The 21,374-nt window shown below is 47.5% G+C and overlaps 2 protein-coding genes; one reads left to right on the top strand and one right to left on the bottom strand.

Annotated features, from left to right (window-relative positions):
- Positions 1-17,710: 17,710 nt before the first annotated feature.
- On the bottom strand, positions 17,711-17,834 carry CHC_T00006501001 (hypothetical protein). XM_005718559.1 is given in 2 exon segments: positions 17,711-17,738; positions 17,739-17,834. 1 exon segment carries the CDS (start codon positions 17,832-17,834, stop codon positions 17,739-17,741), a length of 96 nt encoding a protein of 31 aa, XP_005718616.1. The 3' UTR covers positions 17,711-17,738.
- Positions 17,835-20,163: 2,329 nt separating this feature from the next.
- Positions 20,164-20,370, top strand: CHC_T00006500001 (hypothetical protein). Its single transcript, XM_005718558.1, has one exon. It carries the CDS (start codon positions 20,164-20,166, stop codon positions 20,368-20,370), a length of 207 nt encoding a protein of 68 aa, XP_005718615.1.
- The last annotated feature ends 1,004 nt before the right edge of the window (positions 20,371-21,374 follow it).

The following is a 21,374-nucleotide window of genomic DNA, read 5'->3' as shown; positions in this document are numbered from 1 at the left end:
TACAGTTCCTGTCGACCATGACCACCATCATTTCGCATTACCCCTCCAGGATCTCCGAACGGCCACAGGCATGGCAGCGTGCTGCGTTACATCAAATACGCTGTTCTGGATCACGTTGGGTCTGTCCAGGTTTGAGATTCTTTAGGACGAAATCTTTCACGAGTTCGAAACTGAACAGATCATTGCTGGGTTGAGACAGCTTCGCAGAATTGTCAGCCCAACCCTCTGTTCCAGATTTATCCCCCAAACGCTCCCCCTGAGGACGGCGTGAGTCGAAATCTATGATGACCGCCGTATTGTCTCTAGTAATCATGACGTTGCTAACGTTAAGTTCATTGTGACACAATCCAAGACAGTGAAGGTGTAAAATTCCCGTTCGCATTTCTTCAAGCCATTGCAAAGCAACCCGTCTTTCAACCGGAGATCTCATTCTATCCGTTAACGTATGCTGGTATATCTGCCCACACAGTACAACAACCCGGTTGCTCTCATCCATTTCACATCCCAAATACTGCGCCACATTGAGATGCTGATTACGACTGAGAACCTCGCCGATGCGAGCTTCCTATAAAACAAGCCGAGCCAGGTCGTTTTCCATCCCAGGTTCATAGCGCAGAAGCGAACGTTTCTTTCTGTAGCATATGGCTGGAACGCATCGTAGCACCGTCAACCAGTCCTCAACGTGCGGGTACACATCATCAATCGGAATGGTCACGCCACTCACTCTACAGAGATCGAGGGTTCCATTGGAGTAAACTGGCTTGTCTATACGCCCCTTAAACAGATCACTTCCGTCTCTGTAAACGACAACCAAAAAAAGTAACAGCACTGTCCCCATCCGCTACCCACGCTTCCCCTTCCTCCAAAATTTCTATCATGACTCTTTGAGTGTCCGTACAGGCAGAAGGGCTCGATAGGGATGGAGCTTCAGTTCCCGCAATCCGTACTCGACATGTCTGACTAATTGAAGGTGAGCACTTGGTTTAGTGGAAGTGCTGGTCGATGATATCGTAACACACAGCTCTGAAATCCAGATCACCTAATTAGCTCTGTGCGTACGACTGCTCAATCTGGGTTTTCGAGCGACATGTGGTGCATTAAAAATAAGTGAAAGTCTGCCCACTTTAATTTCATTTTCATTTTTTTGGTTTGCCCAAAATTTGGTCCCAGTATACACTTGATGGGCCCACAATGACGAGAGTGGATGGGCTTGTTGCACCCCTTACACATGCGACCGAGGGCCACCCTTAGTAGTGGCTTCCGTCCTGGGTCTCGGTTCCCGAATTCTTTAAACCCTCTTCACTGTCTCCACTCCGTCCTGCCTATGCTTCCTGTCAGGCGGGAAATAACGAAAATAAAGCGGCCACGGAGCGAGAAGCATCGGAAGACCGAGCTAAAAAATTACCCAGCGCTTCGGTCACTCACTTGGCGGAGAAACTTCGTCAAAATGGTACCAGCAATTCCCGTCGTGAGCCCAACGCTTTTCCGGATAGGACGACAAGCATGCGACAACAAACTGAAGCAAATCAGATGGAAGTTGCACCTCTCATCTTCCCTGGTTCCTCCCTGATATAGTCGAGTGGGTGAGAGCTAGGATGGAACAGCATCCCGTGGCCAAGTGCTCTTTCATGCATGACCAGCGTATCGATTCATCCAATCATGGAAAGAATATCAGAGAAGAATTCATGCGGCATGTGAGAGAGAAGTCCTTCGTGCACATGAAGATAAGGAAGAACCGAGACTGTGGCACGGGAATGCGCGTTTTTGGGAAAACGTCTGTGTCTTTGCGATCAAGCTTCTCGCTCAAGGAAAAGCGCGAAACATTTTTGAGGCCATAGGACGGTATTCCTCATCAAATCTGATGTGTACCGACGTAAAATTAATGTTTGGGAAGGACAAGCGTATTGGTGATGAGGCGTTCAAAGCGCCCGCAGGCTGTAACATTTTCTCTTTTCGATCATTACGGGCGTCATTTAAACTCCTGCAGCCACTGGTTTGAGAAGGTAACCCACGGCCGTTTACAGGAAATGACAGTACACATGATCGCTGTTTCTGAATATGTCTTGCGTTGTGCGTATCACTGCCATGAGTCTTTCCATACTGCAGGTGATATGTCTAATCGGTTTCTTCGACTGGTCTTAACAAATATTGTCTACGAAAAGCAAACTGAAACCAGTCTTCTAAGCCTTGGTTCTTCGAATATCCGAGAACACATGTCGGATAAATCGGCGAAGACCTGTTTAGAACAATCTTTGGGCAATGCTCACAATGCCATTGTTGAAGGGACCAGTGCTGCTGGACGAGTGTACGGCTGCAGGGCAACGAGGTCTAAAGGAAAACATCAGCTTGGATCGCCTTACATGCGGCCAGTTTTGCACATAGTAATGGATGAACTTGTCGTTGATTTATCAGCAACCATTCGAGAAGTCCTCGGAAACAGTATTGAACACGATCAATTTGAACTGGAGATGACGAGACTTCTGCGGAAAACAGATACCATCTTCCGGGAGATTGAATCCATGTTTTACAAGAAAGGTAGGGGTGATAGGGACATGGAGTCCTACAAATGAAACGAAATTCATTTTGAACTTTACAAGTACCACCCACGCCAGCGCAGTGAAATTTCTACTTGAGCGTTACGCTGAAGAATCTGCGTGATCTTTCAACAATAGTCATCAAAGTCTTTCGGGCGGGAAGAACAAGATACTGTAATGCCCTTAACGTAGTATAGCCTACTGTACAGACGGGTAGCGTCGGATGCGGTAGAAGTGTTTTGCGAAAACGATTTGAACTGCTCACGAACGGTCGCCGTCGACCGATTGAGCAGCACAGTAAATCTCGTGCCGGACGTCGGCACGATTTGCGAAACTCTCTTTTCAGTGCGGTAATCCACAGTAGTGACGCAAAATCCGATTGTCCTATGTTTTCATAGATGCATGAAGCCGCTTGTGTACAAGCTCCCAAGTGATACATACACGTGTGCCATGTGTACGGAACGTCTCAATGGCTCACTCCCGTTACAAAACCTCATCTCATTTCCGGCTGGTGAGGCCTTCTGTGACAACTCTGTGGTTACATCCAGACGACAGTACAGCACACCACAGTAATAAGACATAGCCAATAGGGCATACCGTAGTCCCCACGCAATAAACTATCCGACGGCCACCCGCTCGGGTCTTAGCTCTGTTGTAAATAAAGATGTAAGGTATATGATAAGGTACACATTAAGTTAAACAAACGGCATACACCGACGCTGTAAGTAAAGAGACGTTAAATTAAAACAAAGGACAGATTACAGTTACAACGCTGCTTACAGTAAATGTTTACTCGGTGACATTTCCGGGTAAACATTTGCTCGCAAGCAGATTAACATTTACTCGTTGTCGAGTTGATGTTTGCTAGTAAATGTTTACTCTGTGACATTCCCGGGTAAACATTTACCCGCAACCAGGTTAACCTTTACTGTATGGTCTTTAATGGCTTACGAGACATGTCATACAGTCATTATATACTGAGTGACATGTGATTGTTTATTCGACGATATGATATCGAGTATAGGTTTACTGTTCCTCGCTTTGGTTGACAGTTAACGTTTAGTTACGGATAAAAGCGTGCGAAACCGGAACAATCCTCTCGTATTGCTGCGAACAGTTCGATTTTTAGGTTCTATATAAAAAGGGACCCGAAGTTTTTTATATCGAGCGCCCACCATCATTGTCACCGACGTCACTCTTTTGTTTTCTTGGGCGTTGGTTTTTTCGAAATCGTCACTCTTTTGTTTTCTTGCGCTTTGGTTTCTTTCACACTTGACTGCTTGTTGTTGTCAAGAACGGGTGTCGTATGTGTCGCTCTGTGTTTCGTTTTCTAGACAGACAAATCGGAGATCTGACGTTTCAACTGATTTTTTAGCCTCCGAGGTGTGTCTGACCGACATGTGCAGGCAGGAAAAATTGCGCGATCTGCGTCCGTCGAGGCCCAGGGGACAGAGTCGACCCCTCACGCCGTCGATCGCGAGGTGAGATATCTGACCTTGTCGGGGCTATAGCCACAGCGAGTGAGCCCGCTGGGGCCTTCGCTACGCGTCAAGAAAGGGAGCCCTCGGCAGAAAAAGAAAGCCTCAGAGGCGCGGAGCTAACTCAAAGTGGCCCTACTTCCATAACCCCTTTTTCGCTAGACGTCCAGTCTCAGTTGTAAAGCCCGCAAGTTGCTACAGGGCGCAGTATGAGTCTGTCGATGCTGTGGGGTTATCCCGCTGTCAAGCACCAAACGAAGGATGACAGGCCCTCTCCGAATTTCGCTCCCCCAGTGAAACGAAACGCCGCCGCCCTTGCATGTAAAGGCCTCCATGCTGTCGTTTCTATTAAGTGGAAGTAAGCCATGATATCTTAAACGAAAAAATAGCCTGAAGTTTATGTGGAATGCAAAATCATATATCCCCTTTCCTACGACTTTGAATATATGGACTATGCGCTGCGATGCGTTTGGGGAAAGCAGTTCGAAAGATTTCGAACCTATGCTCATTATGAGTGCGGAATCCTATTTCTAGCATGCCGCATAGTAGTAAAATGGTTCTGCTCGCTGTGCAAAAACCGTGTGCAAATCGAGCTGTCGGCATGGCATGCTCATATTGAGGTTTGCGCCACGAACAATTGGCTGCCAAACACACAAGTTGATACTGTCCTTGCATCATGTGCAGGGCCTTCCCGGGGGCGCAGCAGGATCTGAAATGTTCACATGTAGCATGTGTTTATGTTGCGTTTGGCAACCTGAAAAGGGGGGTGCAAATCTCATTATGAGTTTCCAGTACCAAAAAAGGGGCTCGGAACTCATTTTGAGTTTCGAGTACCAAAAAAGGGACTCGAAACTCAAAATGAGAATGGCCTCGAATCATGCGCAGGGGCGCTTCAGGGGCGGGACAGATACTGTACTGTTCACATTCACAGTATCCTCATTTTGAGTTTCGAGTACCAAAGAAGGGATTCGAAACTCATTTTGAGTTTTGAGTACCAAAAAACGGAACTCGAAACTCATAATGAGTTTCGAGTACCAAAAAAGGGACTCGAAACTCAAAATGAGTTTCGAACCCGCAGAAAAAGGGATTCGAAATTGAAGTGGAGGTTTAGACCTACGGTAATTGGTACAGTATGAGTATCTGTACCAGTATCTCTTTGTCCGTTTTCTATTTTAGTCTCACTTGTAGTTTTTTTGAACTCTTTCTACTTCGTCAAACCCATGAGAAGCTTATCTGCCGTGCTGTAGCCATTTGCGCCCTTTCAAAAAGAGTTGAAATTTTCTTTGCCAATGACGGGTAATGGATTTCGCGACAAACGTCCAACCATGCAATGGACGTTGAGAGTGATTCATCGTTCTGGCAGTGATGTACGGGTGCCCAGACTGTACAGCGTACGATAAAAAGAGTTCTATCCAAAGTGATCAGCATAATGACCGTACCACCCACAAGGTTAACCCACTAAAATGGGGGTCCGCTAAAACGGGACTAAAATCATGATGTACTGAATCTATAAAAAATACGTAACAAGGATATTAAATGTCATAGATGCAGCACTTCGCGAGAGAAGCGGCCCTGGGCTTCGTATGAGACACCGGTTACGCACCCACGTACCTATGGCACCTCGCTTACTCGTGCTGGATCTTCCAGCCTTCAACTTCTTTTGCATTTCTGACTGAATGGATAGAGAATCAAAAGCCTGCAGGTTTCTGGGTGTACAAAAAGGTCGCTTCGCTTATAGGAGGTCTCACGCGTCTAGAGATGAACGCCATTGATAGGCATGCAGAAAAATCGGGACCCAAGAAAACCCCAGAAAAATCAGATAGAATGGTAGTCAGAGAATAAGGTCTGCTTGTCTTGCAGTCTACAGCTGTGTGGCCCTTTAGAAAGAATTCAAGTCGTACATATCGACATTTTTACTTACCCCACATGAAAATTATGAACCTTTTTGTCTAAGTTCCCCGATACAGGGATATATCCTTTGAGTGCGAAGGCGTTTTTGAGCCATTTTCATTGACGGAATATGCTGTTCAGAGTATGAGCTCATTACCAACCTGCGGAAACCGACCGCGGTCTATCGTACCAGCTGAAGATACCGAGAACATTGTGAGAGAGAGTGATGTGGCCTCGTGTATATGAATTCTTTCATGAATCTACTGATGATTTCCTTCGTGGTATTGGGTTTTCATGTCATCCCGAAGACTTAAAGGAAAATGACGCATTTGAAGAACTATGTTCTAAGTCGATCCATTATTTGCGTGATGTCGTAGCCACCACAATTTCGAAAACACTGGACAGCAAGACGTACAAGAAAAGCTATATGCCTTCCGCACGTTCGCAATATAATCGTAGAATTACTGCCCGCATCGTGAACCTTGCATGGTCAATATCGGTGGGTAGTGACGAACCTTATTCTAACTGCAGCGATGATGGGGTTAAGTACGCATGCCAGCACTTGGTCGCCGAACTTTCCCTGTTCAAAGCAGTGGCTGGAAGCCTACCTCGGTGGTTGCGCTTGTCGTCTCCTTTTACTTTTCTCTTCATTCGTCTCTGTGCGATAGACTCCCACGTTATTTGGCAGAATGTTATCAATCATGAGGGGTTTGGTATTCACAATACTCCCCACATGGTTGATTTGTTTCGTGAAGACAAGTTCTGTGGTATAACCCCAAACGGAAATTCGGAAATTAGATTAGGATTAGATCAGCGACAGTAATGCACGAGCCTTACAGCTACGCGCGCACACACGTGTCCTCCACGTGTACGGGACGCGTACTACACGTGGACTGTCAGCCCCGACGGCTGACAGCGTTACAGTGTCGGTCGACCGGCACTACTGTAGAGTTATGATAGATTACAATGTACATTAAATATGAGCGGACCGCCGGCGGTAGAGGACGACAAGCACGGACTTGTCAAGGATTCTCCACCTTGGTCCGGCCGCTTACTTTTAGGTACTTCCGTCCGTTTTACCTAGGAGTCGCACCGCGCGCGGGTTGAGGACGTGCGTAGCACGCCCACGAGCCGGCTCCACCTCCGCCCGTCGGTACTGGATCGTCACCCAGTACCGCTCCGGGGCGTCGAGGCGTAGAACCGCTCGTGCATGCGCGCGTCCTCCCCGATCCCGCTCTACCACCGCTACCTCGAGCCCGTGCTCGGTACCGTGGGTGGGCCGTGCTTCTGTCTTCCCGCCGATCGGGGTCTTTCCGAACTGTCAGTACTCACCCCCCCTCGTCGTTGGGGGTGATTATATTACAAGTTCAACATCCGCGATGTGGTTGAAAAGGTCAAGAATCGAGTTCAAACACAACTTCTGTCCATTCGTCTCGGATTCGTTCACAACGGCGACATTTCCATCGATTTATATGATCCCGCCGCTGTTGACGCTGGCCAGCTTGCAGATAGTGATGTTTATAGTGATGATATAAGCGAAGAATTAGACCGTGTCGCTGGACTTGTTGTCGCGCTGAATGAGGTTGTGCCACTCATTTGTGTTGTAGATCAACAATTTTCTGAAACGCTTAGTGCCCTTTGGAGATCAGAAGGGAGTACTTCCACCAATTGGAAATGGAGAAAGCTAGAGTAGAAAGACCTTGGACCTGCTGTTTTTTATGAAAACGGAAATCCCATGGACATTTTCGTCACATGATGCTGAGTATTGAATCCAGTAAGACAAAAATGAAAGAAGCCAAAGCAGATGCTGAGACAGAGCTATCTGCAGTAGCCGTCATTAGTCACATGTGCGCAGAATCGCAAAGATGAAACACAAAACGTTGAGTGTGTATGGCTACATGCCAGATGAAGAAGACACTGAACTTGATTTCCAAAATGTTCCTCTACAAAACATGGTCCATGGCGTCTGGAAGTCAGCGGTGCGTGCGAATGTGCGAGTCCATGAAGCCCTTTCATCAAAGTTTCGCGTCGGAACAAAAGATTTACGCACTGCACTCGGTGTTCTGAATGAGACATATTGGACTGGTTCGGCAGTGAAAAAGGGAGATAGTCCTCGGTACAGCATACAAAAAGATGTTGTTTCAACTTTTTTTCATGAATTTGATCTGCACAGACCAATTCTCTTCCATTCGTGAAGCTGCCACCGAGTATGCTGCGCGAATGGAATGAATTGAAGTTACTAATGAAAGTAGTGTGTGACCAATGAAGTAAAAATCGGTTGTTCTTCAACTTGTTCACTGATAATGTAGAAGTCATATGACGGGAGGTTCCCTGGAAGTGATCGCCCTTCCCGGTACACGGGCTCAAACATCTTACATCCATCAGACATAACCGCAAGCAATGACATATATCTTTCTACGCTTCCTGTGTGCTTCTGCTGAAGCGAAAAAGCACATGGAACTTCTCTGAAATATCAGGAATGTAGGGTTCTCCACATATCATCGGCGCAGAACGCAAAGGTGGTAGTGCACACAAATAATGATAACAAACTTCCTTACCGGGCAAGAACGCTTGAGCGGGGCCCAATAAATACTGTACTCTCACCATGAGTTTTGAGTACCAAAAAAAGGGGTTCGAAACTCATGACGAGTTTCGAGTACCAAAGAAAAGAACTCGAAACTCAAAATGAGAGTTGTCTCGAAGTATGTGCATGGGGCGCTTCAGGGGAGGGGCAGGTACTGTACTGTGCGCATGTACAGTATCGCCGTTTTGAGTTTCGAGTACCAAAAAAAGGGGCTCGAACACATTTTGAGTTTCGAGTACCAAAAAATGGGGTTCAAAACTCATAATGAGTTTCGAGTACCAAAAAAAGGAACTCGAAACTCATAATGACTTTCGAACCCCCGAAAAAAGATACTCAAAACTCAAAATGAGAATTGTCTCGAAGTATGCGCAGGGGCACTCCAAGGGCGCAACAATATGTGCGATTTTTACGTGTGCTGTAGGTTTATATTGCGTTTCACAGCCTCAAAAAAGTGGGTCTCTTGTTGGGAATGCCCGTAGTGTGTGCTTGGGAGTGTGCGGGCCCCGTAGAATAGTGCACTAATTATGCGTTGGGAACCTATGTCTTTTGCTTTGAAACGCAAGATATGTCTCGATATGTTAGATGAGTGTTTAGTTAGAAAGAAGGTTCGGTCTCTACAGCTAGCGTCAATATCGCTTCCCGTCTGGGGTTCTTCCTGCCCTTCTAAATCAATAAATTAAGCCTCGCTGACGAAATTTGTCTATTCTTTGACATGCCCCTGAAACCGTCCTCGCAGAGAAACACCACCCAGATCCAAACAAGTAACGTCACGGTCTTATCATTCTCTTCGGATACTGTAACAGATATTAGTGTTTTCCGTACGCACGTAGGGTGGAGCGGAGCCCCAATGGGCAAAAGACTTCCCGTAGTCTAGGAACAACTCCTCGCCAGTGCTGATTTCCTGCATGGTCTCAATGATGACAAGCCTGTTCGAGCGAAGCTTATGTTTGCTTGGAGAAGCCACCGATTCCACAAATCGAACATTTGCTGTACGGGAGTGCTTGGCATGACGCTCTTCTACATCCCTGTCATCCGGAAGATACCGCGGATCATTGATGTAGCCTGCGACGCAAAACGGTGCCGGGACGATGAATATGAGATGCTCCTTATCTTCGGCGTCAACTGCATTACTGCGCAGTTGGACGGCCTTTTCAGCGAATTGCTTTTTTCGAACCCCTAGAATACCACTCCCGTAAACCTTGGTGGTTGCATTTTGACCACTCAAGTTTTTGTATACCAGTGTCCCGTAGTAGGTGAGAATATCTTCTCCCTTTTTGAAAGAACGCATAGCAAAAACGCCCCTCCCAGCAGAAGTATGCCTTATCGTGGACTCGCAAACAACGAAACCTTTCGCGGCAGCCTCCAGGCTCATGAGAGCCTCTGCTTCCACTGTATCTAGAAATGCTCTGTAATTGCTCGGCCATAAGTCCGGAGGAGTATTCTTCTACTTGAGTGCCAGGTCCACATTACCATTCATACACGATAGATAACCGTGAACATGTATAGGGAGCCTCTGATAAATCGGTAGGCCGGGAGGTGCGTCCCAAAATGATGCATGCTGTGCGGCTTCCCTAGCTTCCAAGTTGGGGTGAGCCAAGAATTCAATAGCAAAGTCAATCTCCTCGACAGAAGCAGTGATATCCGATACTGGCGAGGTGAGTTGTTTCGCAAAGGTTTGAAGGACTCTTACAACCGCGATCTCGACTCATCTGTCATCGAAATCGCAAACAACAAACTTTCAATGCATCGGTAGAGTGAGGCACGCCTTTGCTGTTGCGAAAGTCCCTCCGTACGGGTCGAAAACAATATCACCAGGCTGGGAGAACCTTGAAACCATCTCCATCATCAGTCTGATGCTCTTCTGCTCTGGTAGAAGGAACATTCGGACATTCTCATCCATTGAAATGTGATCACTCCCTCCCTTTGACATAGAGCTATTCTCAGCTTCTGGGAACATTACACGCTCATCACCCTCAATCTGCGGTATCCCGTCAACGCAATTTGTCCATGCCGCGTGTCGAGATGGAACATACCCATGAGGTATGTAATTGATTTGCTCGAATTCATCCTTAAACTCCAAGCCTCGTTTCCAGAAATGAATCGCCGTCTGCACAATTGACATGTGGCTGCATCCCTTCCGATGGCGTTTCTGGAAGTAGTGACCCGGTGCCCGTACGAAGTTGAGGGGGATTCTTTCAACGTTGAATACATTCTCGTAGACTTGTCTCAAAGGCTGTGAGGCATCATCTTCATCAATACCGTTCTTGAGTCGCTTATGATTCTTAAGCATGAAATACCACTCTGCGAACTGGAGGGCTGAGCAAAAGACAATCCCGTGTCCACCCGGTTTGAGAAAACGGTAGGACATAGCGACACACTCCGACATGTCAGATCCAGAAAGCTTTTCATGGCTGGAGTTGGGAGATTCCACTTCCCTGCGCGTGTTATAGGGAGGGTCTGTCAAGATGAGTTGCACCTTTCCCTTTAGGTAGAAGCCACTCTCTTCGGCATCTGTCTCAAGGACATCGGTCATTGGGACGTCGTGAATACGGGAGAGAAAGGACTCATCGTCTTCATGACCCTGTTGTAGGCGAACTGATACCGCTCGTCACCCCTTGTTCCAGACGCTTTATGACGCTTTTCCGGTCTGGTATCCTGAGGATCCATAGGGACCCTATTACCTTCTTCCTTGATAACTCCTTTTTCATCTTCGTCCTGCGATGCTTTCATTGCGCCTATATCAACGGTGTCTTTAGTATTGCCCATAGAATCGACGTCAATAGCTGTGGCACTATTGTCAACATACCCTATCGCTGCTTTTGTAGGTGCAGATAGGGAAGCGAAAACGGGAGCAACGGTGTCTTTCTTCTCGCACTTGTACTTCTTGACAAATTCCCAGTCTGTGTCTTTCGCACATTCGTATAGGTACTCATGCGTAGAAACCTCTTTCAAGTGGTGAAATAGCATAGCAGTGAGTTTCCTAAACGCGTAATTTTGCTCCTTGGTCCTCTTCCAAGCAGTAGGATCCGCATGGTTCAAATCCATCGCGGCGTTTCGGTGTCCCCGGAATATATCGCTCTGTGACGTAGGCGCAAGGCCGCTGTCGCTCTCACCGAGAACCATAAAGGTTCCTCCTGATTCCTTGAAGAGAACGTACGGGTAAATCATTGACTCGCAGCTCTCGAGGCCCATCTTCTTCGCCAAGGATGTCCACGCCTTTACAATGAGTTGAACGGCGAAGCCCAGACGATTTCCGCAGGTATAGCTTATCCGAAACGGACTCGAAATCTTGTTCCGGCGTTTCCGTTCTCTCTTAAAGTAGTCCACAGCAACTTTCAAAGCGTGAATGTAGATAATAACCTCGAACGTATCAGGAGGCTTGGTAGTGAAGTAAGACTTAGACGAACTTGGCACAGCATATCTGTTGCCCTTGGCTGGAATATACTAGCTCCCAACCACTAACAAGGGGCTGATCTGACCCGTCGCGAAGAGCATCTCGAAAAGTTCGAATATTCGAGAGTCTTTCTCCCTGTACATGACAAAGGAAACTGCAGATTTGAAAATTTGCTTGACCTGTTCTGTGCCGAGCTCTCTGAGAATAGGTGGTCCGTCGTTGAATAAAGATCGAAAATTTCCGGGATCTCTTCGCTTCCTATCTTTGTTCAGCAGTAACGCCTTTAGTGCTTTGACCGCGCTGTCATCATCTTGCTTGTGTATCCAGCGTAGTACATCAGACGTCTTCGATTCGCGAAGGTTGAAATTTGTTTTGAATTTTTTCGTTTCTCAGAATGTGAAACAAGTGAGTGAGACACAACTGGGCGAAGCGAACAGGAGCGGAAGTCATAATTCAATGGTGATTATTTTCCGAAGTGAAGTCTGGAAAAGTAAGGACTGGATGGGCAGCGAGAGACGGCGTAGTGAAGAAAAGGGTATGCTTCGTAAAAGTGGGACGAAGCCTGCAAAGTACCACCATCCCAGGTGCTAAAAATCCGTAAAATTCGTAAAATCGGGTAAAAAGCCAGGCCCCTAGCCAGTTGCACCTCATCTCTTCCTAACGGAGTGGCGAGATGGACACCTTTCATTCGAGACCCCCCATTCATCCATCTCTTTGCGTCTCTATCGCACTTGTCTTCCCCGCTTATCTGCATATCCCTTGCAAGGAAAGCCAGTCTTCCGCGTTAAGTACACCCTTGTGAAAACCATGCCAAATGCAACTACGCGTGGTCAAACATCTCGACACCGTGGGCGTATCGGTGCCCGTATCGGAGGCAGTGGTACAACAGGGAGTTCCCTTAACGAAGTCCTAGTCCGCAAAGTCCTCGGACGTGTAAAATCCTCCGGGCTATGAAAACCACAGTCAACGGCAGTCAGCTCCAGTTTCTTGTGTCGTGGTGTTCTCATGTCACAGCATACCATCTTCTTTCCCAGAGCGCACGAAGGTGGTGGTGGTGCGATATTGGCAACTCGACTGCTCCAGGGAGAAAGGGAGACGTAAACTTTTCATCATCGATGTTTTTCTGCTAAGGCCCGCCCGGTACTGGCAAGTCTCACGTCGTCACGATTCTTGTCTGGTCCATAACTCGAAAATCTCTCGGTTCTTTGTTAATTCCTGGTTCTGGAGATGAGAGGAATCGGCATTCTAGTGTTTCTGATCTCCTAACTGGAAGGGCCTTGGTTTTGACAGTTACAAACGCCGCGATCGATGATCTTCTGATGAAGTACTTCACGGCAGGCGGCAATGACATTGATTCTGAGTACTGGCCCTTGCGTCTGGGTTCCATGAGTACAGAAGAGGCCACTCAGCAGTTCCAGATACATGAACTATCTAAATCCGAAAAATGGGGACCGGGCGCTATCATCAACGAGAGAAAAGCAACCTTTAGCACTCTTGGGTCAGCAATGTCGTTTGACTGGAATCAAAACATTCATGGTTTTGATCTCATTGCTATTGATGAGGCTGCTTACGCGTGTGAAACCGAAACAACTGCGGCATTCTGCCGGGTTCTCGAAAACGTTGGCGAACCGGTGCTTGGTACTTCTGTGGTCTTGGTTGGCGATCAAGCCCAGCTTCGGCCATACGAAGATAAAACGTTTCATATCCGGACGAGACACAGAGCTAGTACTCCTCACTTCTTTCCAAGGCGATGTCTGTGATGACAATGAAACCCTCGTTTCTCCCGAACGAGCGCACAGCATGTAGCTATGTGGGAGCAGACACCACGTGTCATGTTCCAGTTTGAGAAGCAGATGAGTAGTGCGCCATCTATCGGACGGTATGTCAGCGACAAATTCTACGCTGGGAAAATATTGAATGGACCACGGTTACCGCAAAGGTTTTGGGCAATTGAGAATTGTATGGAGACTATTTCTTCCCACCGCTTTCCGTTACGGGTAGTGAAATTCGTGAACACGAAGCAATTCCATGCCTTGAATGCCACAAACAATGAGGTACATGATCCAATAGGCGGTTATAGGAATGAATACGAGTGTCATGTCATCATGGAAATGCTGAAAGAATGACAGTCGGCATCCCCATCAAGTAAGATGTCAATTGGCATTCTCACTCCGTATATTTCTCAAAAAAACTTTCTGACACAGGCTCTGGAAAAATCAAACCTTCGCAATGCGTCGGTATTGACATTGGCATCGGCCCAAGCAAAAGAGTTTGATGTTGTTTTCCTTTCATTAGTGAGAACATTCGTTGAGCACAGTGGTGCTGGAAATAAGCCTACACAATTGACTTTTCTAAACGATAAGCACTCCGCGTGCGTGGCAATTTCACGCGCAAAAGAAGTGCCAATCGATTTAGGAAAGCTTCAGGAAATTGCTGTTGGGAGTCCCCTTTGTCAAAAGTACCTGACAAGTCACCGGCATTTCCCTCAATCTGATGATTCTGACGTCAAAGATTTCTTGTACCTCGAACCACAAATGAAGAGTCGCAGACGGGAAGAGGTATTGAAGCTGGCTGTAGAGACCGAACTTTCTTTCTAACTAAACATACATCTGACTTATTGAAACATATCTTGCGTTTCAAAGCAAAAAAACATGGGTTCCCAACGCATATTTAGTGTACTGTTCTACGGGCCCCAGCACACTCCCAAGCACACAATAAGGGCATTCTCAACATGAGAATCGCTCCCCCCCCCCATTTTGAGGCTGCAAAACGCAATATTGACCTACAGCACACGTTAAAATCGCACATATTGCTGCGCCCTTGGAGCGCCCCTGCGCATACTTCGAGACAATTCTCATTTTGAGTTTTGAGTAACTTTTTCCGGGGGTTCGAAACTCATTATGACTTTCGAACCCCTTTTTTTGGTACTCTTAACTCAAAATGAGTTTCGAGCCCCTTTTTTTGGTACTCGAAATTCAAAATGGGGATACTGTACGTGCGCACAGTACAGTACCTGCCCCGCCCCTGAATGGGCCCTGCGCATGATTCGAGGCCATTGTCATTTTGAGTTTCAAGTCCCCTGCTTTGCTTTTTTGGTAAACTCATAATGTGAGTACATCATCTGTTCTTCATTTGTATAATCGGCGCACAGTATTATTTGCGTTTGATTATGGACCAAAAATAAGCCAGGATAGGTGCCGTGGGTCGGGGACCCCCGTAGGTGATGTGGATTGTAACTTATATACCTGTACCTTTGATCATTAATGAACCGTTGTTGCTGGGTTGAATGCCCCAACAAGAACGGTATGGCATACCCCACGCACTCTGCACCCACGCAGAGGGGCAGAGTGGGCCTTTCTTTGATCTAGACCATTTTGAAGCCGTTAACCTTTTCGAGCCCGAGCTATAACTCTTGCTTACTCTTAACTCTTGACTGTAGAATATTCAATTCCTGTATTCGCTTGTAACGTTACACCACGAGGTCAGATTTTCAATATCTGAAATGATTTTTTAGAATGGCCCGGTAGATTTAGTGGTTCGAAATTTGTTTTAGATTTTTTGGCGCGCGCGCAGCACACTTTTCTGATCGTATCAAACCTACCGCTGGTCTAGCTTGATGAGCCATTTTTAATGTAAAATATAGTATAGGACGGATATCTGTTAGTTTCTACTAGGTCCAGGCTGATATTGTACTGGTGCGCACCAACACTTTGAAGCTGCATAGTGTGGCCATCCACGTGTGAAAAATGGGAAGGAGCTTAGTTCATTGTTCGAGATCGCTTCAGTGTAAATGTATCGCAGCGTCGTTTATTAGTAGCCTTAAACTACATTACTATACATTACCGCCAGCGGTGTTGGGTGAACCCGTCACATCCTGTTGACCAACAGTTCCCGGGTGCACCGGACTGACAATTTCGTTCATCGCATCTTCGTTCAGCTCTCGACGCGCGTCGGCGCAATGGGAGTCCCCCACAAACATCACATAAGGCATCACGACTGCTAGCTGCCCTGGAACACGAACATTCCTTTTCCTGTCCCTCTTAGACCAGTGCCCGGAAACCTCTTGCGCTCTCCGCCCCACCAAATGAAAAGCCCGACTGGGCAGAGGAACTGCGCTTGACACATTTGGGTCTTCCACTATAAACGGCCTCCGCCTAGTACAACGCAGGCTTGCATCGAAGGTCTTGCTTTCCGAGTCCCATATGCGGTTGTTCCTGAACAACACAAGCTCTCCGCTCCCGGGGTTAGCAACATCCCTTTCGAAGGTGTTTCCGCAACTGTGCCCTACAAAAACTGCAGCGGGGGCCCCGACATCGCTCGAATATACATACGTACCATCAACCTCAACATTCCGACCCCCGCACTGCCCTCCTTCTTCAACATCGCGAGACGGTCCGCCTTATGGTATAATCCCAGAAATGAACAAAGCCCTGCCATGCGATTGAACAGTAGGTAGAATGTCTGCGATGTCCCGGCCGGACCCTGTGTCTCTGCATACTCAGGATAGAACACCAGACGCAATGTCGAGTCCTCGACCATGCAGCCGTATAGATTCCTCGCTATCAACTCAAAATCTGCCAGCTCGCAATTCGCAACGACCCGAATGAAGCTCTGCGTCATACCCCCTAAGGTCCCTATATTCATTTTGTCGGCCGACGTTTGTTCAATATGACTTGACGGCTTACGCAGCGACTTCTGCACTGCGACTTCCAGGCGGTGGCGCAGAAAGTTCACTATCTTCAGCACGGACTCATCCCTTGTCGACGACAGCCCCTCCAATATCCGACAACTGTTTAGCTCGACCTTCCGATTTAGCATGTCTACTTGGCCAAGTACTTGTGCATGGCTTTTCCTCAGTCGATCAACGATATCCGCGAGTTCTTTCATGCGGTACTGGTCAACAACTCTCTGCCTCTTACTGTTTTTTGCAATATCATCTCCAGTCCAGTCTCTATCCGCTTCATCCATCCCCTCATGAGCCTGTGGAATAACTGGCGTCCGCCATGTCAGTACCGGATTGTTATTCTCGTCTCCATCCAGCTCCGCGCGTCTCAGGGCCTCCTTTAAGACAGCATGGACAGCCATTTTTGGATGTATATGTTTGCGATTTTCAAAATATTACATGTCCAATAATTTAATGTATTGTGTCAGCGCGCCGTGATCCGTAAATTGGCTCAAGGGGTGCATCATACCGGGCTATCGATAGGGAAGAGGGTAGAAAGGATGTCTTTTTGGGTCTTGGTTTGATTCTGTCGGGAGACGAATCGCATCTCTTTCGATTGCCAGCCTCCCGCCTTTTTTCAAGTGTACAGGGGGGTCGCGAGAGAGTGCCATCTTTATTAGTGCCAGCTCCGATACCCTTTTGCGGGTGGCGCGAATTTTGAGCCAAAAACTAAGAGTCTCCAGAGAGGCAGTTGGATGGACGTACTGCCCGAGAGCCGCTGCCGCCGCGGAAAGATATTATGCAGTTGCTTACTAGAATAGAGACTATGGCGGAAAAAGGCAGGGTCGATGATGCAATTGGACATCTGCAAAAGTGTAGGCTGGCATTTATTGCTGCAAAAATGGAGGAAGTCAATGCGACGACTCGGAAGCTACTAATGACATAAATGCTTGATTAGACTTGAGTCTGTAGTGAAGATGCAAAGTATGAGTGATTGCGTCTTGCGAACGGTCTTTCTGAGCAGTGATGCAAGGAAGTGGCTGCAAAAAAGCCGCAAATCTCATTATCTTACAGTGCCTGGTTCGATATAGTGCCGTTTTCGGCCCACTGACAGAGGGAGGCCACTATATCGCGATCCCCGTGTACTGGCATTCAGGGACGTCAATAAAATGATTAAATTGAATTTTAATGTATGCTAAATTGGATCAAGATTGAATTCAATCGCACTTATGCGGTAGGCGACAGCCAATGGTGTGCTCTCGTATGGCACGTTGGTAGTGACAGATTCCATTATTTTAACTTTGTGTGCGCCATCATACTGTTAAGAAAAGTATTTAATGGACCAATCAGGTGCACGCTGACGTCCATACATGTCCAAACATGCCCGTCCATGCTGTCTTAAAGGAGGGCCTCAATAAACGGCCAACAACGAATTCCACTTGATGAATATGATCACCGTATGCAGCCTTCTCCTCGTATCCCAAAGTAGCTGTCGCCAACACCTGAACCTTATAGTTTGCGGCCGTGGCGGGAGCATCCTTAATATCCGTTACTTGCGCGCTGCACCATGTTGCTTCGTCGTCATCGTCTTCCAACATCCATAGAACCTCGACGAAATCATTCGGTAGAGGCAGCGCTTCTCTTTCTCAGCATTCCCGAAGGCGTTGCATTCCTCTGTCAAGGCGGACGCCACTTATCTTGTCGAAAATACGCGATAGGCGATCTCTGAAATGGTTCGGACGGGAAATAGCCTTATCGTGTGCCGAGCGCGGATTCGGTCTGGGCATACCCCAGATATTCGCAGTTCAAGCATTCTACGGGGAGATTTTTATTGTCCAACGACTCATTCAAGCACGCCCGAACAGGAATTTTCTAGCAAAATGGAAGAGTCGTGGCCACTCACAGTACGTTTGTGGGCGTTTTCACATTGATATTCACAAATACTGTAATGGGTGGCCTTTAGGCCGGCCGGCCGACTTTTCACATGCTGCTATAGCTGCAGGTTCTTCGTATCCAGAAATTGAGGAACACTGCGGCTTTTTCCCAATGTCGAATGCACGGGCCGCCAAGAAACGTGCTATACCCAAAGCAGCCAATGCTTCACCAGGCTCTAAGAAGATGCGTCGCAACCGTTCGGAGGTTCGTCGCTGGCCAAACGTTTCTCCGCTGTGGAGTTGTAAGATTGCGGGTCGAGAAAGGCAATGATGGTGATGCTATGAGCAACCTTGGGTGCGGTGAAATCTGTGAAGCTGTTTGAACTTGGGGTGGAAGGGCACGGAGATGCCGAGGCGATGGTGAGGCTTTGCGACATGCAAATACGGCGTGCGGAGGTCGTGCGAACCAACGCGGGCCGCGGCGCCGAGTTGTACGAGCGTGCGATCCAGATGCGCCAAGATCACGATGCTATGCTCGGCATGACGCTCCTACTGCGGGACGGAGGGGACGGGTTTTGCGATGGATGCAGAGAGAGCTTCGAGGCTGTTGTAGTGCGCAATGCAGGGGCATGGAGAAGGAGAGGCAATGGCGCTTCATCCCAGCCTGGTGCGGGACGGAGCTATTATAGCCAATATGTCACTGAGGGCAGACGTGGTATAGGGGTAGGGTAACCTTGCTCGGTTGTCACAGGCATTGGCACGTGTTTGGGTGATGATGTTGCAGCACTGCACATCCTTCTATGCTCATGCGTAGCCCCTCTCCATCTACCATCAAATACGCACGAGGCACTCCCTACACTTCGCGCCAGCACTAGAGTAGAAGCACCATGAGGTTATTTGCATTTATGCAGATGACATTACAAGGCTGATAATGCTTGTGGAAAATGGGCATGTTTCTTTCTCTTGTAATTTGAATATGAAGTTTATTGCAGAGCGGAAGTGCAAGTCATTCCAGATTGGTTCTGGTGAAGTTGCCCATGGACTGTAGTGATGCTTGTGAAATTTAGAATAAGTGACTAATCGGTTGGAGGGATAGGACAACTGCAATAGTTCATCATTTTTGATCTGGATTATCAAACAAAGCGTCAGTGTACATTAGGTAGGAAGGAGCCTAGGGCGAAACTGCAAAGAGAAGCTGAGACTGCTAGTTTAAGTTGCTATCCGTATCACTCCCGTGTGCCAAAAGTGACGTATTTATGACGTTGGTCAGTCGTGGCTCGACTTCTTCCCGCGCAATCACAAATGCTTTTTCTTGGTAAATGGCAGGGGTCTTCAGGCTCATCGTGAACCTGTCCATGAACTCTGGGAAACAGAAAAGGCTTCGGTGCACTGATCAATAGGGTATCCCGATAGTGAATGGCAGGAGGAAGAAGAGAAGGAGGCTTTGGGGGCGTGTTCTCTACCTTCATGATTTCATGAAGGAAGACGCGTGCGATTAAAGCATGAAAATATCTCTGCCTCCTGTGTCGTACCGGCATAGTGCTTATCGCTTTTCTGCACTCACACTTGAAACCGTCGGTGCTTCATTTCGCCCATCTCAACTATCACAATGACGAACACCGTAAGGTTACATTCCAAGGGAATACATCTTGGTTACAAGCGTAATCTACGTAACCAGCAGTGTGGCCAGTCACGCCTTCTAATCGACGGCATCAAAGATCGGATCGCAAGGATGCCCAGTTCTACATGTGTAAGCGAGTAGCTTACGTCTACAAGGGTCTAGTCGAGAAGAAGACTCCAAGCGGCGCCTCGAGAAAGTATCGCGTTATGTGGGGCCGCATTATTGCCCCGCACGGAAAAAACCGTCACGTACGCGCGAAATTTCGCAATCAGTTGCCACCGAATTCCATCGGAAAGGGCGTTCGCGTCATGCTTTACCCCAGTACAATTTAATCACCTCAGAGCCCTGTTCTCTGTGTTTCTCTTCAACGGCCGATGCGGAGACGGCCTACTTCCTTCAGGCCTGTGACTGAGCGCGATCTATTGCGCTTTAGAGTACGGATGCTTCCATTGATCAGCAAAGAGAAACAAGTGGCACTGACAGAAGAAGCGAGTGACTCCAAGTTACAGAGATTTGTACATGGTAAAGCAGCGAGAATTTTGCGATCGTTTCTATTTCTTTAGTTAGAGTGTTTGCTGTTTTTTTGGCGTGTTAATTTCTTTGCTTTCAACTTTTGAAGTCAGCAAAAAATAACTTAACGGTGGGTGTGTTCCTCTCGACGTCCCCGAGTAAGGATACAACATTCCGAAGCGATGCCGTATCATTTGCTGCGATTTCAAGCAAGAATGAAGCAGCCCCCGTTGACTGGCTCGCCTTACTTGTGGTACTTACGGATTTGGACGGCAGTGAGAGCACAATCGTCGATAAACAGATCGAGAAAAGAAGTAGACCAATCCGATTAGGGGATTTAGGGGACTAATGCCCAATGGCGGCAGCGGCAGTGCCAGCGGCGGGGGCGGCGGCGGCACAAGGACGAGGGCAGAGCAAGAGGACGGCAGAGGCAGGGGGATAGGGATAGACACAAAAAACAACGCAGCAACAGACCATCCCAGTATTCCAGGTCCATCACTGCGTCTGTGGTCCCAGCATAAAGCGTTTTGGCTTTTGTAAGACTTGAATCTTTAGTGCAGATGTGCAGTATGAGTGATAGCGCCCTGCGTGAGTTCCTTGAAAGCAGTGATGCAAGAAAAGTGGCTTTAGAAAGTCGAAATTTCAATTTTCTTATACTGCCAGGTTCGATATAGAGCCGTTTTCGTCCCACAGACACAGGTCAGCACTATATTACCAATACAGGAAATGTTAGTATGGGTGGCCACCCATACTAGAATTGCCCTCCGAAAAGTTATCAAATTTTAATAAAGTTGTAGTATGGCTGGCCACCCAAACAGCAAAATGA

Source organism: Chondrus crispus, genomic scaffold, assembly GCF_000350225.1.
Source record: "Chondrus crispus Stackhouse genomic scaffold, scaffold_43, whole genome shotgun sequence".
NCBI classification, from domain to species: domain Eukaryota; phylum Rhodophyta; class Florideophyceae; order Gigartinales; family Gigartinaceae; genus Chondrus; species Chondrus crispus.
Note: the sequence above shows the minus strand (reverse complement) of the source record. Positions and strands in the feature narration are given on the sequence as shown.